Source organism: Maylandia zebra, linkage group LG7 (assembly GCF_041146795.1).
Source record: "Maylandia zebra isolate NMK-2024a linkage group LG7, Mzebra_GT3a, whole genome shotgun sequence".
In the NCBI taxonomy this organism is placed as follows: domain Eukaryota; kingdom Metazoa; phylum Chordata; class Actinopteri; order Cichliformes; family Cichlidae; genus Maylandia; species Maylandia zebra.
The window spans coordinates 24,286,188-24,303,709 of record NC_135173.1 but is presented as its reverse complement, the minus strand read 5'-3'; the positions used below and the strand labels follow the sequence as shown (position 1 = coordinate 24,303,709).

At 42.1% G+C, this 17,522-nt stretch overlaps 1 protein-coding gene across 1 annotated transcript in view; it reads left to right on the top strand.

Annotated features, from left to right (window-relative positions):
* LOC101472188 (alpha-1,3-mannosyl-glycoprotein 4-beta-N-acetylglucosaminyltransferase C) overlaps positions 1–12,362 on the top strand; it is an 88,425-nt gene extending 76,063 nt beyond the window's left edge. Inside the window, exons 3-5 of the mRNA XM_004564467.3 lie at positions 10,468–10,613; positions 10,725–10,872; positions 10,969–12,362. Coding sequence (XP_004564524.2) covers positions 10,485–10,613; positions 10,725–10,872; positions 10,969–12,131 — 1,440 coding nt within the window. The 5' untranslated portion in view covers positions 10,468–10,484 and the 3' untranslated portion in view covers positions 12,132–12,362. The remainder of the gene's footprint in view (positions 1–10,467; positions 10,614–10,724; positions 10,873–10,968) is intronic.
* The last annotated feature ends 5,160 nt before the right edge of the window (positions 12,363–17,522 follow it).

The following is a 17,522-nucleotide window of genomic DNA, read 5'->3' as shown; positions in this document are numbered from 1 at the left end:
CTCAGCCTCCCCGGGAAAGTCTATGCCAGGGTGCTGGAGAGGAGGGTTCGTCCGCTAGTCGAACCTCGGATACAGGAGGAACAATGCGGTTTTCGTCCTGGTCGCGGAACACTGGACCAGCTCTTTGTCCTCTCGAGGATACTTGAGGGTGCATGGGAGTTTGCCCAACCAGTCTACATGTGTTTTGTGGACCTGGAGAAGGCATTCGACCGTGTCCCTCGGGGCGTCCTGTGGGAGGTGTTGCGCGAGTATGGGGTGTCTGGCCCATTGCTACGGGCCATTCAATCCCTATACAACCGTTGCAAGAGCTTGGTTCGCATTGCCGGCAATAAGTCGGACTCGTTCCCGGTGGGTGATGGGCTCCGCCAAGGCTGCCCTTTGTCTCCGGTTCTGTTCATAATTTTTATGGACAGGATTTCTAGGCGCAGCCAAGTGGCGGAGGGCTTTCGCTTTGGTGGCCTCAGAATCTCATCTCTGATTTTTGCGGATGATGTGGTTCTGTTGGCTTCATCGGGTGAGGGCCTCCAGCTCGCACTGGAGCGGTTCGCAGCCGAGTGTAACGCAGCGGGAATGAGGATCAGCACCTCCAAATCTGAGGCCATGGTTCTCAGCCGGAAAAGGGTGGAGTGCCCACTCCGGGTCGGGGATGAGTTCCTGCCCCAAGTGGAGGAGTTCAAGTATCTCGGGGTCTTGTTCGCGAGTGATGGGAGAAGGGAGCTGGAGATCGACAGACGGATTGGGGCTGCGGCTGCAGTAATGCGGACGCTGCACCGGTCAGTCGTGGTGAAGAGGGAGCTGAGTGTAAAAGCGAAGCTCTCAATTTACCGGTCGATCTACGTCCCTACCCTCACCTATGGCCACGAGCTGTGGGTAGTGACCGAAAGAACGAGATCGCGGATACAAGCGGCGGAAATGAGCTTCCTCCGAAGGGTGGCTGGCCTCTCCCTTAGAGATAGGGTGAGAAGTTCGGCCATCCGGGAGGGGCTTAGAGTAGAGCAGCTGCTGCTCCACATCGAAAGGAGCCAGCTGAGGTGGTTCGGGCATCTGGCAAGGATGCCCCCTGGGCGCCTCCTGGGCGAGGTGTTCCAGGCATGTCCCACCGGGAGGAGGCCCCGGGGCAGACCCAGGACACGCTGGAGAGATTATATCTCTCGGCTGGCCTGGGAACGCCTTGGTATTCCCCCGGACAAGCTGGAGGAGGTGGCTGGGGAGAGGGAGGTCTGGACCTCTTTGCTTAGGCTGCTACCCCCGCGACCCGACCTCGGATAAGCGGATGAAGATGGATGGATGGATGGATGGATGTACGAACGTGATCCTATATTGTACGAACGTGATCCTATATTGTACGAACGTGATCCTATATTGTACGAACGTGATAATTATGTATATTGTAATAACGTGATATTATGTTGTTCAAACGTGAAAAGTATATGGTACAAACATGATAGTATATTGTACAAACAGGAAAAGTATCTTGTTAGAACAATAAACCTTCCACATTATAACGTGATACACTTGTATTTTTCTTTTGCCTGGGTGGCAGCTCTACGCTTCCGTAGGTTCTGACTCTGGGAACTGATAAAAAATAGGATCCAGATGACCTGAGGGATCTGGAAGGTTCATACTGGGTCAGGAGGTCACTGATGTATTTTGGTCCTAAACCATTCACAGCTTTATAGACCAGCATCAACTTTAAAGTCTATCCTCTGACGGACAGGCAGCCAGTGTATAGACCTCAGAGCTGGACTAATGTGGTCCACTTTTTTGGTCTTAGTGAGGACTCGAGCAGCAGAGTTCTGAATGAGCTTTAGTTGTCTGACTGATTTTTTTAAGTAGACCTGTAAAGATGCTGTTACAGTAATCAAGCCTGCTAAAGATGAATGCATGGACTAGTTTTTCCAGGTCCTGTTGAGCAATCAGATCTTTTATCCTTGATATATTCTTAAGGTGATAGTAAGATGATTTTGTTATTGTCTTAATGTGTTTTTCTAAGTTTAGGTCTGCATCCATCACTACACCCAAATTTCTCGCCTGGTTTTGGTGGTTTTTAGGTGTATAGATTGAAGTTCTCTGGTGACCTGTAATCGTTTTTCTTTGGCGCCAAAGACTATTACTTCAGTTTTGTTTTTGTTTAGCTGGAGAAAATTGTGGCACAACCAGTCATTAATTTCCTCAATGCATTTACCAAGAGCCTGTACAGGGCCTTGGTCTCCTGGTGACATTGTGATATATATTTGTGTGTCATCTGCATAGCTGCGATAGTTTATTTTGTTGTTCTTTATAATCTGTGCCAGTGGGAGCCAGTGGCGTGTCTAGAAAGTTTTTGTTGGGGGAGCCAGGTAGGGGCACAGATTTGGAGAAGGGTGGCAGATGTAATTGGCAGATAATGTTTAAAACAAATTCTACCAACCATTAACCATAATTCAATAACCCTATAAACCTAATAACCGAATGCGCTTTTAACTCTTATTAGAATGAGATTTTAACCACTACGGTGCAAAGTTTTTAGATACTGCGTTGATAAAGTACAAGAGATACAATCAGTGCTTTGTCAGTGTTTACTCAGCATTCAAGGACAGCAATATTTGCATAGTATTTTTACTGCCATGTAGTGCACATATGTTTTGGGCAAAAACAGTTTTTAATATTAAAATACGAACATTTGTAACAAACAATTGACAAATTAGCCAATGCCAATGCAAAACTTTATCTGCCTGTTAAAAAAAGAAGATAATCTTCTCACAAACTGGTGATTTTGAAACAGGAAAAAAGTGGAGAAACAACTGAAAAGACTAACATTTGAATAAAACCTGAAAGCAAGTAAATACTTTCTATGCTGCCTTATGGTAAACTTCTATACATTTTACGTCAGATAAAAACTTTGGTTGTAAGATTCAGATAATTATTTAATAAAAGCTAGATATTTTAAATGAGGATAAGAAAGAAAAGTATTTCCTTGTGCCCCCCTTTCCCTGTTAATGCCCTACCTGCCCCCTGGCAACACTTTGCTAGATCCACCCCTGCACAGTTACCAGCTGTCAGCTACCTAAAAAAGGATCCTGGTGTTATTTGTCTCTCAGAAACAGTTCATAACTTCCCTTCAACTCATTCATGTTAACTAAAAGGTAAACCTGTTTCTCCATCACCTGTTCAGCTCTGATGATTCAGTAAGGACATCTCCTGGTTTCATCTTCATGTTTCCCTCTCACCACATATCCAAACCGACACCATGACCTGCAGTTTTACAGCTGTGGCTCCAGCAAACATCAGCTGATACTAGAAATTAATATTAAATAAATTCTGACAACAGCTGATCAAGCTTAAACGTGCTGTTGTTGTTTAGCGCGACATCCGCTGGTTTCCTCTTTCTGGCGCAAAGTGGGCGATAAACAAACAAGAGAGAAAAGCCGATCAGCTGATCATTGATCAGTTTCATGATTGAAGTAGCAACAGGAGAGGGAGGGGGAGAGAATGAGAGAAGAAGAGGCAGCTGTGCAGCGTAACGACAGAATAACTCCACCATTGTGTCTTTTTCCATCCTAGCTAAAGTTCGGGACAAACTGCGTCTCTTCTCAGCTCAATATGAAACGTGTAATATTTTCTCTGAATGAGGGACCATTCCATTTTTTTAAGGAGCCGTTGGCAACTCTACTAACTAACCTTATGAATAAAATAAAGTTCACTATCAGTAACATCATAGCACCCACCCAGCTGTATAAAAACTCCGTCAAGCTGGCTAGAACGCAGTACGAGTTATTGCAACTGAGGGTAAAAAGTCAGCACAACGAAAATAAACTCCACCTGAACTTGGTTTATATCTGACCCAGATAGACTGCAGGTCATAACTTCTTACCTGAAGCTCAGTTCACCTGACACTCGGACTGGTGGCCGCCTCGGGGCTCTCCTCCTGCCTCCCCTTCCCTCATCCACCTGCTGGCCTCTGTGGAAGCTCCGCCACAGCCACCACCAAACAACTGAGTTATTTTTACACATCGACCTGCATCTGGCCAATCCACCACCTCTCATTGTTCATGCCATTACAAAAAAAAATAAAAAAATAAGTCACCGGGCATATGCCCGGTATGCCCGATGGCCAGTCCAGCTATGTTAACCTGCAACCAAATCTGCAGCTCCATACAGCAATGTTACGACTTGGATTATATCTTATAACTCATAACTCTTATGTTAGCTCCCCTCAGCAGCAAACTGTCTGAAATATTCCACGGCTGCGATAATTCTTTAAGTGTTATTTTTTCCTTGGTATTCTAATTTCACCGAAGTTTACTAAACTCAACAAACTTAATATTACTTACCGGGACATTTATTCTGTCCTCATTTTCTTTCACCGAAAAATTGTTTCCTGCAGTGCCGTCTTTCGTGCTTGGCTCTCCTACCTTTGCTAACGTGATGCACATAGCGCAGAAGCGATGCTGCATTCACTTACACTCGGATATCTGAGCTTCACCGTGAAAACATAATCGTACATTTGATATCTGATTGAATTTTATTGTTTTGCCTTTGGGGTGGCACCTGGGGTGGCCAGTCTGGTTGGGGGGGTTGGCCTGTGCCCCCCCAGGCCACCCCGCTGGACACGCCATTGGTGGGAGCATGTAAATGTTAAACAGAAGGTGTCCCAAGATGGAACCTTGGGGAACTCCACATGTGATACTTGTCTGCTCAAAAGGGTAAGTTACCTATTGATACAAAGTATTTCCTGTTTTCTAAGTATGTTTTGAACCAGTTTAGTACAGTTCCTGAAAGACATGCCCAGTTCTCCAGTCGTTTGAGTAATATGTTGTGGTCAACTGTATCAAATGCTGCACTGAGATCCAGCAAAACTAAGACTGACATTTTTCCACTGTCTGTATTCAGACATATGTCATTAAACACTTTGGCCAGAGCGGTTTCAGTGCTGTGGTTCTGTCTAAAACCTGACTGGAAGGCATCATAGAAGTTATTCTGTTTTAAGAAGTAATTGAGCTGTTGAGAAACTGCTTTTTCAATGATCTTACTTAAAAATGGGAGATTTGAGATCGGCCTGTAGTTGTTCATTTGTGTCTTGTCAAGATTGTCCTTTTTCAGTATAGGTTTAATTACAGCAGTTTTTAGTGGTTCTGGAAACACACCTGACATTAAAGAACAGTTGACGATCTGTAACAGGTCTGACTCCAAAGTCTTTGAGACCTTTTTGAAAAAACTTGTTGGCAGGACATCTAAACAGCAAGAGGAGGAGTTCAGTTGACCTAAGATGTCCTCCAGGTCTTTGCTGTTAATAGGGTGAAACTGTTTCATGGTGTTTAAACAGTTTTTCAGTGGACACAGTACATATCCTGGATCTGCTGTTGATGTACCAATTGCTTGTCTAATCTTTTGAAATTTGTCTGTGAAGAATTTGGTGAAGTCATTGCAGGCCATGGTCGAATGAAGTTCAGCTGCCACTGGCACAGGAGGGTTTGTTAGCCTGTCAACTGTAGCAAATAAGACCCGAGCATTATGACTGTTTTTAGTGATGATGTCAGAGAAGTTGGACCTCCTTGCACTCCTCAGTTGTAAATTATAATTGTGAAGTTTCTCTTTATAGATGTCATAATGAACCTGGAGGTTTGTTTTTCTCCATCTGCGCTCAGCTTTCCTACACTCTCTTTTTTCATTTTTCACTAGTGTGGAGTTTCTCCATGGAGACTTTTTCCTTCCAGAGATAACCTTCACCTTAATGGGAGCAATAGTGTCCATTACATGTAACATTTTAGCATTGATGCTATTGACGAGCTCATTGACTGACCCTCTGGACAGGCCAGGTGTTAAGGGGAAGACCTGGTTAAATATCTCACTACTGTCTTCAGTTATACACCGTTTTGTGATCACTGAAGTTGATATATTTGTGTGGGCTGAAATTTTACTTTCAAAGAAAACACAGTGATGATCAGACAGGCCCACATCAGACACAGTAACCTTCGAAATGCTCAGGCCTTTGGAGATCAGTAGGTCAAGAGTGTGTCCTCTATTATGTGTGGCCTCTGTTACATGCTGAGTCAGCCCAAAGTTGCCCAGAGTGTTACTCAGGTCTTTAGTCCCTTTGCCCTGAGGGTTGTCCACATGGATGTTAAAATCCCCAACAATAATTACACAGTCGAAATCAACACAGATCACAGACAGCAGTTCACTGAGGTCATTAAAAAAAGTCTGTGCAGTATTTGGGAGGCCTGTAAACATTAAGAAACACAACTTTGGATGGGGCCTTCAGCTGTAAAGCCACATATTCAAATGACTGAAAATTTCCAGGAGATAGCTGCTTACATTGAAATAATTCATTAAATAAGACAGCAACCTCTCCTGCTCACCCTGGCCTCACTGATAAAACTGTAGTTAGGAGGGGTCGTCTCAATGAGAACAGCTCCACTGTTACTTTGGTCCAACCAAGTTTCAGTTAAAAACATAAAATCAAGGCTGTGCTCAGTGATTAAATCATTAATTAAAAATGTTTTCCCAGCTAAAGATCTAACGTTTAATAAAGTCAACTTAAGTGTTTTAGAGGTATTATTTGCCCCGTGTTTGGGAGCAGTCTGTGGCACACAAGGTATATTTACTATATTTAAAGATCTTTTAGAGTGCCACTCCCTGTGTTTTGACCAGGCCACATGTCTCCTTCTGTCACCTAAAAGTACAGAACTTTTAAAACCCTGTCTACCCTAGTAGACAGGGTCCCAGCTTCTCCTGGGAAAAGTCACCACTGCCATAATCCTCATAGCCCGGACCCTCCACACATCACACATCAGACTGTGGAGACAGAGCATGAAGGTGGTAAGGAGGAACTAAGGGGGGCGAGGCTGGGCAATGTAACTTCGATTGCTCTGTTGAGGGCGGGGCTCAATGGCGAACCTTTGGCTGCTCTGGTGGGGGGTTTATGGGGGACAAAAAGGGATTGGGCCGGGGGTAGATCTGAGCCCAGCATTGACCCGCTCCATCATCTCCTCAGTGAATTTCAGGTGTGGCGAGGAGGGAGAAAGGGGGGGGAAGGGTGATGGCCTGTCAGGGGTTTGGGGGACTGGCGAAGGTCGTGGTCCCTGGTCCTGGTCGTTGGTGTTGTTGAGAGAGTTGGAAGCAAATAGGGACCCCTCTTCTTGCCTCTGATGTCTCTCCTTTCTGAAGCTCATCCCAGGTGGGGGCAGATGAGGCTCCTCCTCAAGGTTTCTGGTGGGCTTTGTCTGTTCTTGGAGTACTGTTTGTTCCTCCGTCTGTTGTTTGGACGCATCGTTTGACCCTGTATGCAGAACAATGTTTGTCACAGTTGGATATTCATCTGCAATTTGAAGAATTCCCTCCTTCAGGTTGTTGACCATATTCTTAGGAAAGCAGAGGACTTTAGTGTTCTTACCGCACATGCTTTGTACATCCTTTACGGCAGAGTCAGCCTCAATCAGAGTTTCAGGCCAAGCCTTTAGCTTTCCCTGTGGCTTTTTACTTTTCAACAGATTTTCAGACCTTACTTCACATTCAGTTGTTTTGGAGGTTTGTTGTTAACCTTCCTATTCACGGTTGTCCAGTCCTGTTTCCTCCCGTATACAGGGGTAGAAGAGCTTCTCTGTCTCGTAGGAAGTGAAGGCCAGTCGGTTTCAGAGATTTCAGCTCGCTGTGCCCTGCCTGTGATACGTCCTCCCCCTTCCAGGAGACATGATTTATGTCTTGGTTTTGCACCAAGACAGTCCAAGGAGGGATTATCGCTTGACGATTTATTATAATGCACAGTCTACTTTCTTGGTCATGTTATCTGTGCTCCTTAGCTGTGTACTAGCTTGCTCATCGCCATTGTTTTGAATCAAAGGCAAGGTTGTTTCATTTCCACACAGTCCATTTACCTCCACGTTTACTTCTAAGCGATGAATTTTTGTCTCCAGTACTGCAATCTTCTGCAGGAGGCTGTGGTAGTCATCTGTGGAGAGGGAACGCATCTTGTTGCTAGTTAGCCTAGCGGTTAGCACCTTTCCAGGCTATTGAGGCTGTTCGGTGCCCAGACGCTGTAATCAGGCTTCAGCTGTGTCTAGGCCACAGACACACAGAGCGCTGAAGATACGGTAACTATAAAAATGTTGCTGTTTCTGTTAAGAACACTTTAGTCCTAATGATTTATAAGCTATCGCAGGTAAGCTCGTATGGAAAAAAGGGGAAAAAATCAGCATAAAAATCAATAAAATCAATAAAAGAAGCAAAGCATTTAAAGAGCAAAGAGAGGAAGCGTCCACACTCACAAAAAGGGGGAGGAGCAAGCCTGTGTGGAGGCACAATCCGATTGTTCAGTGATGACGCGACAAATCCTACTTCCGGGCCTAAAGTAGTCTGCGTTTAATATGGCTTTTGTGTTGTTAACATGTTTAATGTTATGTATTTTCTTCTATTTAATCTCAAAAAGCTCCTAAAACAGTCAGTGATCACTGTTGACCTCCCTCGGCTTTTATTACCGCTAATCATTTATTTAAGCTCAGTTTTTAAAACCTTAGGATGTAACTACAGCCCAGCCCATGCAGCAGTATATGAATGACTAACCTCGTATTATGAATGTATTATCTCAGTTGTTCTCCTGCCTGAAGTTTGGTCCTTTTACAGCATCCTGCCGTGCGATTACATTTGTTCCTGACCACCGAGAACACTCACGTTAACTTTTATTGAGTGGAAAAAAAGTTAGCTTGTTTATATTATGCTAACATAGCTGTGTCGCTAGCGGTCACGTAGCACATCATTATATACCAGCTAGCCCAACTTCAGTAACCCTACAAACGTCACTGCTGTTTAGTTTTCTGTCTTCATTTATGCTGGAAGTGATAACAGAGCTGTACGTTTTAATTTGTTTCCAAAACCCCGCAGTCAGGACATGCTATATTGTATTTAGATAGACGCTAGCGAGCTAACTCCCTGCTAACTTCTAACTCCGTTAAATGTCATAAATTCCGTTTTCATGGATGCCTGGATGTTAAACTCAATTGTTACACCTGGTAGAGCAGAACGCTGATCATTTTATTAAAGATGAAAGACTTTAGATAGTTTTTCAACTCTCAGTAATGCCATAGTGATCGTTTGATATATGGACCTGCAGCGGAGTTTAGGTCCAGACACGGCTAGTGACGTCAGACTGAACAACCGGATAGGAAGAAATCTGGGGGAGGGTCAAGAAATTGCACAGTACTATATGGAATTACTGCAGTCCAGTCTAATAGAAAAGAAGGCATTTACTGTTCAGTGTCACTCTGACACAGACTGTCTGCAGTTTTGACAATGTGACGCGGATAAAAATAGGCAGAGATTTGCTTAATGTGGGAGTTAAAGGACATCCCCAGGTCACAGACAGTACGAATGGATCAAATGTTACTAGCTTGACAACAGAGAGGGTTACCATCTGACTTCACAGTTCCCTCTGCTCCACAAAGCTTTTTAGTGTCTTTATTTCTATGGCTTACACCTTTTAATGCAAAAAAGAAGCAAAAGCAAAAGCACACAGAGACTTACCTTGGTTAGGTTTTTCTCTGGAATTAGTGGCGTTGGCAACAAGAGTGTAAATATTGGCTATAAACATGTCAAGTGCCAGGCAACAATATCTCAAATGAATACTAATGTTACTGGTAGATGCATGAAAAGGTGATAACACATCAGCCATAACAGCCAGAGAAGGTGATAACATCTTACTGTTATATTTATAGTTTGCACGCCAACCACCAGAAGCCATAAAGACATTTTTCCTTATTTAATACAACAGATGTCATTTGTGAATGATTTAATCAATTGTAAATCCTTTAAAATGTTACAAGTTTCTGAAAAGCTCTTTGAAGTTTATTCAGTGCAAACACAGAGTTTAGTGTGAACTGAAAAATTTTCCTATTATTTTTTTTTCTTTCCAGCAAATTGAGCAACCTCACTCACTACAAGCAGTCACGATAACCTCTCTTTTGTTTTCTTTAACAACTCTGCCCTGCCTATGATTTTCTTCCTTTATGTGTTTTCCTTCTTTATATGTCATGTTTTATTCTTTTAATTAAATAATTTTTAAAAAGAGAATCTCTGAGGTGGAAAAATTGTCACATAAGAATCTGAAGCCTGTGAGTATTGGGCTTTTTTGGAAAGATAAATTACATAAAGCAACTCTGTTAACAAAATAAATAGAAATGTTGTAAATTTACAAAATGGTTTATTGGCAACTCCCATCAGCACTTTCAGGACTTCTTTTCCAGTTAAACATGAGGTCAGCATACCTTGCTCTGTAGTCTTCACAATGCACAAATTAAATTACAGCTCCTGATTAAAACAGATTATGAGTCCTTGTTATTCTATTACCGTAAGTCTTCCACTAATCCTTCATAACGATGTTGTAATCCCAGTGTTCACAGGGATTGAAATAAAACTGAAATTACTTTGCCAAGCTCTCATAAAGTTTTATTTGCTTTTTGATGTCTACATTTCTGTTTTATCTGTGATGTTCAGCAGTGAGAGACTTGATCATGAGGGTAATGTGGAAGTCCATGGACAAGATGAGGTGCTTCAGGAAACGATCCATCTTCCCTTTCCTCGGCTTTCTCATCGCCTTTCTGCTCTTTTTCAACCATTATATGGATGATGGATATGTGCTGGTAACTTTAATCATGTTGTTGTTTGTTTTGTTTTTTGAAATTTTGACTCTTATGCCTGAAGTGTTCCTACAGGTGTTACTCTTTGTGTTTGCATGTTTGTGTGTGATTTAGGAGGCTGAAAAAAGACAGCTAGGAGAGACGCTGATCCATCCTCCGAACTCTGAAAGATACGTGCACACGTTCAGAGACTTGTCCAATTTCTCTGGGACCATTAACGTGACGTACCGCTACCTTGCGGGGCTTCCTTTACCACGTAAAAGTAGGCATTTCTACCAGATACCAGTTTGAATTCATTTTTACTTCGAACAGGAAAATATTTACTGACTGAACTAACTGTTTTTCACTGTTGGAACAGAGTACCTCACCATTGGCTTGTCGTCGGTCAAGAGGAAAAAGGGAAACTACCTCCTGGAAACGATCAAATCCATATTTGATCAGTCCAGTTACGAGGAACTGAAAGAGATTGTGGTTGTCGTCCATCTGGCGGACTTTGACCTGGTCTGGTGTGAGAACCTGGTGCAGGAAATCACCAGGAAGTTTGCACACCACATCATAGCTGGACGTCTCTTAGTAATCCAAGCTCCAGAGGAGTACTATCCGTCTCTGGACGGATTGAAAAGGAACTACAACGACCCAGAGGACAGGGTCCGTTTCCGCTCCAAGCAGAACGTGGACTACGCTTTCCTGCTCAACTTCTGCACAAACCTCTCCGACTTCTACATGATGTTAGAGGACGATGTGCGCTGCTCCAGGAACTTCCTGACGGCACTGAAGAAGGTGATCACCTCCAGAGAAGGTTCCTACTGGGTGATGTTGGAATTCTCCAAGCTGGGCTACATCGGGAAGCTGTATCACTCCAGAGACCTGCCGCGCTTGGCTCATTTCCTGCTCATGTTCTACCAGGAAATGCCCTGCGACTGGCTCCTCATCCACTTCAGAGGCCTGCTTGCACAGAAGGACGTGATCCGCTTCAAGCCTTCGCTGTTCCAGCACATGGGCTACTACTCCTCTTATAAAGGTGCCGAGAACAAGCTGAAGGATGATGACTTTGAGGAAGACTCCATAGACATTCCCGACAACCCCCCCGCCAGCCTTTACACAAACATCAATGTCTTTGAAAACTATGATGCCACCAAGGCTTACAGCAGTATTGTTGATGAGTATTTTTGGGGGAAACCTCCGTGCACTGGAGACTTCTTCATAATAATCTTTAACAAACCAACAAAAATCACCAGAATTAAAATCCTGACCGGCACAGAGGACAGACAAAATGATATTCTTCACCACGGAGCTCTGGAAGTGGGCCAGAAGTCTGTGGACACCAAACAGGGCAGGCAGTGCACATCCTACATCACACTGGGGGAGTTTAAAGTTGGAAACATTGAGGTTAGCAATGTGGACCACAAGATAGGCTTTGATATTGAGTGCGTACGAATTGTCATCACTGCCAGCCAGAAAGAATGGCTCATCATAAGAAGTGTCAGTTTATGGACCGCGCAGCCTGTCGCTCAAATATAGAAATAAAGCTTTTTAAATGATTCTCTGCTCGTGGTGATTTTGGATGCAGATGCTGTGACTTCATTTGGGACTTCTACTGTTTGCTGAATTCAAATCAATCCACATTTTTCTTGGGTTGGCCAGAGATCTGCTGTATGTTTTCATTGTGATGTATTAAATTGACTACTGATGTGTACAGTATGGAGCTTTTATACTTCTGTTCATTTTCAGAAAATCTGTATATAAAAATATTCAAACTTGGCTGGTATTATATCTCTTTTTTTTTTTTCAATTAGTGAACTCCAAGGGTTTTTCCACAGAGTCTGTGGTTCAAAAGATAAATTTTCTGCTTACTTTTTAAATCCACAGTGGGGGGCAAAATACACAAGTGTAAAATAAACAAAAACATTTTTATGGCACAAAGACTCATCAGCTACCTTTTTGTTAGTATTGTCTAACAGAAGTGAGCAAGAGCATAGAATAGCTGTTACCTACATCTAATATTAAACAGTTTTCAAAAACTATAGGGAAGTGTTTTCAAAGCTCATTAAACTATGCGTGATGTGTCGAGTGAGGACTTCTAAGTTCCTGAGATAGAGCTGTCTGACAATCTGTTAATGATTTACAAAAAATAAGGTTCCACCTGCTGTTCAGTGTAAGTACATGCCTAAAAAAGAGAAGTCAAGCTGTGTAATACTGTTAAAAAAATTTCAGACGATCATCATCCCTGAATTGAGTAAAAAGAATCTACCACCTGTGTGAGGTTACTCTAACAAATGCAAAATGAACTGGCAAAAAAATTAGATGGACAAGAAATTTAATTAAATACTATAATATTAACTACAAGCTCTCGTTTTTGTCATTAAGTCATTTTTGGTGAGTTTTAAACGAATCTGTGAGAGTTGACAAATATGCTCTTTGGAGTACCTTGCTGCCACCTTGTGGTAAATTATAAAAATAACAACGGAAAATATACAGATTACCTATTGACCTAAGAGGTACATATATCATAAAATATGACCAAAATTGTGCATTAAAGGTGTATAGACTGTTATATATATATATATAATAATAGTCTATACACTATAGTGTAATTACAAGTAAAATAAAGAGTAACTTTTAAAAATCTTATAACTCTAACAGGCAGCGCAGAAAGTGAAGCACCTAAATTATAATGTCATAATTTACACCCTCTGTTTCATGCAGCGATATGTCAAAATCTACAAAGCAAGAGTAAACCACAGTTTTGTCCTGAAGAGTTATATCAGAATTATACATAAAGTGTGAAATGTGCCATAGTATGTTTTTTGTATGTGGTACCACGGGCCGCACTTTGAGAAACCTGGCTCTAGAGCTTAAATGATTAAATATTTATATTTTAACATAATACCATTTTGGAACTTTTTATAGTAAATCTGTGTGTGTGTGTGTGTGTGTGTGTGTGTGTGTGTGTGTGTGTGTGTGTGTGTGTGTGTGTGTGTGTGTGTCCCAGAAAGATTCACAATTTTGCCTGAAGATGCTTCACCATCTGGGAAACTTATGGGACATAATTCTTCTTTCAGGATGAACATAAATATTATGCATAGTAAACAGAAGGAATATCATTATGCTGCAGAGGCGCGGGGCTGACTGTAAATAAACAAAGTGCAACCATGTATGAAGCACAGTAATCCATGAAGAATGTCCCTGCTCTGGTCGGAAAGTGTTACAGGTGTCGTCTGCACTGCAGCTTCTTCTCTGCGTGAGTCCCCTTCAGGTGTTGAGGTTGCCAGAAATAAACAGATGGCATGATTACTGATGGAGCCAAACACCAAATGAGTTTTCAGTTCACAAGAACTAAGTTCAATGCTTTCCCTTCATTTTTATTCATCCTGTGCACATCCTAAACCTCATTTTCAGCAGCAATCTTCTGGGACATTTCTCCTCATGCTTCGGTTCAGGTGTAAGTGTTTTTTCACCTTTTACTTTGTGATGTCTTCTTCTTGAGGCTTACATTATATTCACTTATATCTGTCTCCAGGTAGCTTCCAGTCTAATGTATTGTCCCTTTCATCCTTTTCTCATCACATTCACTACCTCCTCTTGCTTTTTTTTAAAAAAAAATCACCTTCTGCCACCCTGACCTCCTACCATCATGTGCAATCCAAATCACTCTCACATCAGCGTCCCCCTGCACTTTTAGAAGAGAAAGATTACAGAACCACTATTTTTCAACCTTATAGCAGACATCTGTTTATTAATATTCCTATTTCTTCAATTACTTGGAAATATTAGGACCTGATAAGTTAAAAAATTGTAAGCATGAATTTATTTGACTGTGCCTGACAATAAAACTTAATTAAGCAAACTCATGCCAAGATCAGACTGTGCAATGTTCAGAAAAACTGCAAAAAACCCAAGAACTACATCTCACTCTATAGGTCTCAGTTAGCATGTAAAATGTTAAAGTTCGTGAGAGCAAAATTGGAAAAAGACTGAACAAGTATGGCTTGTTTGGAATCCTTCCCAGAAAGCCTCTTCTCTCTGAAAAGAACATGGCAACATGGCGTAGATCTGCAAAGTTACTAATGTAAACAAACAGATGAGACCAACATTTGGCCATAATGCACAGAACCAAACACAGCCTATCAGCACAAACAGCTCACACTGACTGTCAAGCACAGTGTTGTCGGAGTGATTGTTTTGCAGCCACAGAGTCTGGGCACCATGCAGTCAACCATGAATGCCTCTGCATGCCAAAGTATTCTAAAATCACATGTGAGGCTGTTTGTTTTGCCCAGACTGGGTCATGCAGGACGAGGATGCAGCTCAGGAGAGCAGATCGTCTACTTGTTGGAAGGTTGGTGCTTCAAACTCTGGTTGCTCCAGTCTGCATGCCAAAGTATTCTTGGGCAAAACACTGAACCCTAAATTCCTCTGATGCATTTACTGAATTCAATTCCATTCAATTTTATTTATATAGCACCAAATTACAGCAACAGTCACCTCAAGGCGCTTTATATTGTAAGGTAGACCCTACAATTATACATATAGAGAAAAAAAACCAACAATCAAATGAAATGATTGATTGAGTACAAATGTGCATGAATGTTAGATAGAAAGCACTTACGTGTAGAAAAAAGTGCTAGTTTGAATGGGTGACATGTTGTATAAAGCGCCTTCAGGGCTAAAGTCGAGCAGAAAAGTGCCATATAGTAACCAGTCTGTTTAACAATGGCTGAAAAAGAAAAGTCACAGTCCAGACTTAAACCTGATGAAATGTGACATTGAAAGCTTAAGAGAGCTGTGTATATCCAAATACCTGCAAACCTCAATGAACTAAAGCAGTGTGATTGATAAAAGATGTTTTGTATGTCATTCAGTGAAAATTACAGGGAGTGCAGAATTATTAGGCAACTTAACAAAAAACAAATATATACCCATTTCAATTATTTATTTTTACCAGTGACACCAATATAACATCTCCACATTCACAAATATACATTTCTGACATTCAAAAACAAAACAAAAACAAATCAGCGACCAATATAGCCACCTTTCTTTGCAAGGACACTCAAAAGCCTGCCATCCATGGATCCTGTCAGTGTTTTGATCTGTTCACCATCAACATTGCGTGCAGCAGCAACCACAGCCTCCCAGACACTGTTCAGAGAGGTGTACTGTTTTCCCTCCTTGTAAATCTCACATTTGATGATGGACCACAGGTTCTCAATGGGGTTCAGATCAGGTGAACAAGGAGGCCATGTCATTAGTTTTTCTTCTTTTATACCCTTTCTTGCCAGCCACGCTGTGGAGTACTTGGACCCGTGTGATGGAGCATTGTCCTGCATGGAAATCATGTTTTTCTTGAAGGATGCAGACTTCTTCCTGTACCACTGCTTGAAGAAGGTGTCTTCCAGAAACTGGCAGTAGGACTGGGAGTTGAGCTTGACTCCATCCTCAACCCGAAAAGGCCCCACAAGCTCATCTTTGATGATACCAGCCCAAACCAGTACTCCACCTCCACCTTGCTGGCGTCTGAGTCGGACTGGAGCTCTCTGCCCTTTACCAATCCAGCCACTCACTCTCATTTCATCAGTCCATAAAACCTTAGAAAAACCAGTCTTGAGATATTTCTTGGCCCAGTCTTGACGTTTCAGCTTGTGTGTCTTGTTCAGTGGTGGTCGTCTTTCAGCCTTTCTTAGCTTGGCCATGTCTCTGAGTATTGCACACCTTGTGCTTTTGGGCACTCCAGTGATGTTGCAGCTCTGAAATATGGCCAAACTGGTGGCAAGTGGCATCTTGGCAGCTGCACGCTTGACTTTTCTCAGTTCATGGGCAGTTATTTTGCGCCTTGGTTTTTCCACACGCTTCTTGCGACCCTGTTGACTATTTTGAATGAAACGCTTGATTGTTCGATGATCACGCTTCAGAAGCTTTGCAAATTTGAGACTGCTGCATCCCTCTGCAAGATATCTCACTATTTTTGACTTTTCTGAGCCTGTCAAGTCCTTCTTTTGACCCATTTTGCCAAAGAAAAGGAAGTTGCCTAATAATTATGCACACCTGATATAGGGTGTTGATGTCATTAGACCACACCCCTTCTCATTACAGAGATGCACATCACCTAATATGCTTAATTGGTAGTAGGCTTTCGAGCCTATACAGCTTAGAGTAAGACAACATGCATGAAGAGGATGATGTGGACAAAATACTCATTTGCCTAATAATTCTGCACTCCCTGTATTAGTGGTAATGAGGCCCTCTAGATAAGAGCCAGTAGAGGGCTTATACACCTGCTAGTCAGTCAGAAGGTTTTTATCATCCATTCACATGGAGGACCACTAACAGCAGCACGGGCAGACTCCAGTCCTGCTAAACATTCTCCCGAGACTGTTAATGTGAAAGAGCAACTTGATAAAGCAGATAACTGTTTTGTTTTGAGCATTTCCTTCTCCACCTTTTTACACCTTTTCGCTAAAAGGATGAGCACACTTTGCCATCATCGCTGACCAAAGTACAATTAATGAGTACAGTGCAGTTTTATTTATATAGCAGTAATTCACCATAACAATCCTCTCAAAGTGTGTTCTATGTTACAGTAAAGATCCTACAGAGAGAACCACAGTGCTCAAGAATCACTACAGTTATTCACAGACTGTATATAGCATGCAGTCTGGGCTCTAGATAAAGAAATATATTCCAGAAAGGATTCACATTATTAGTGCTAAAAGTCATGTGCTACATATGTGTTATTAAACACAAATATACATGTTTCAATGAATAAACTAAACTATTTTCTTACCTTTATCTCATTGATGAGGACAACATTCACTGTATCTGACTGGCCATATCTGACTCTGTTTTATCTCTGGATAAAAGCACTAAACAGTCAGATTTATAGTGTTTGAAACAATACTATATAATCCAAAC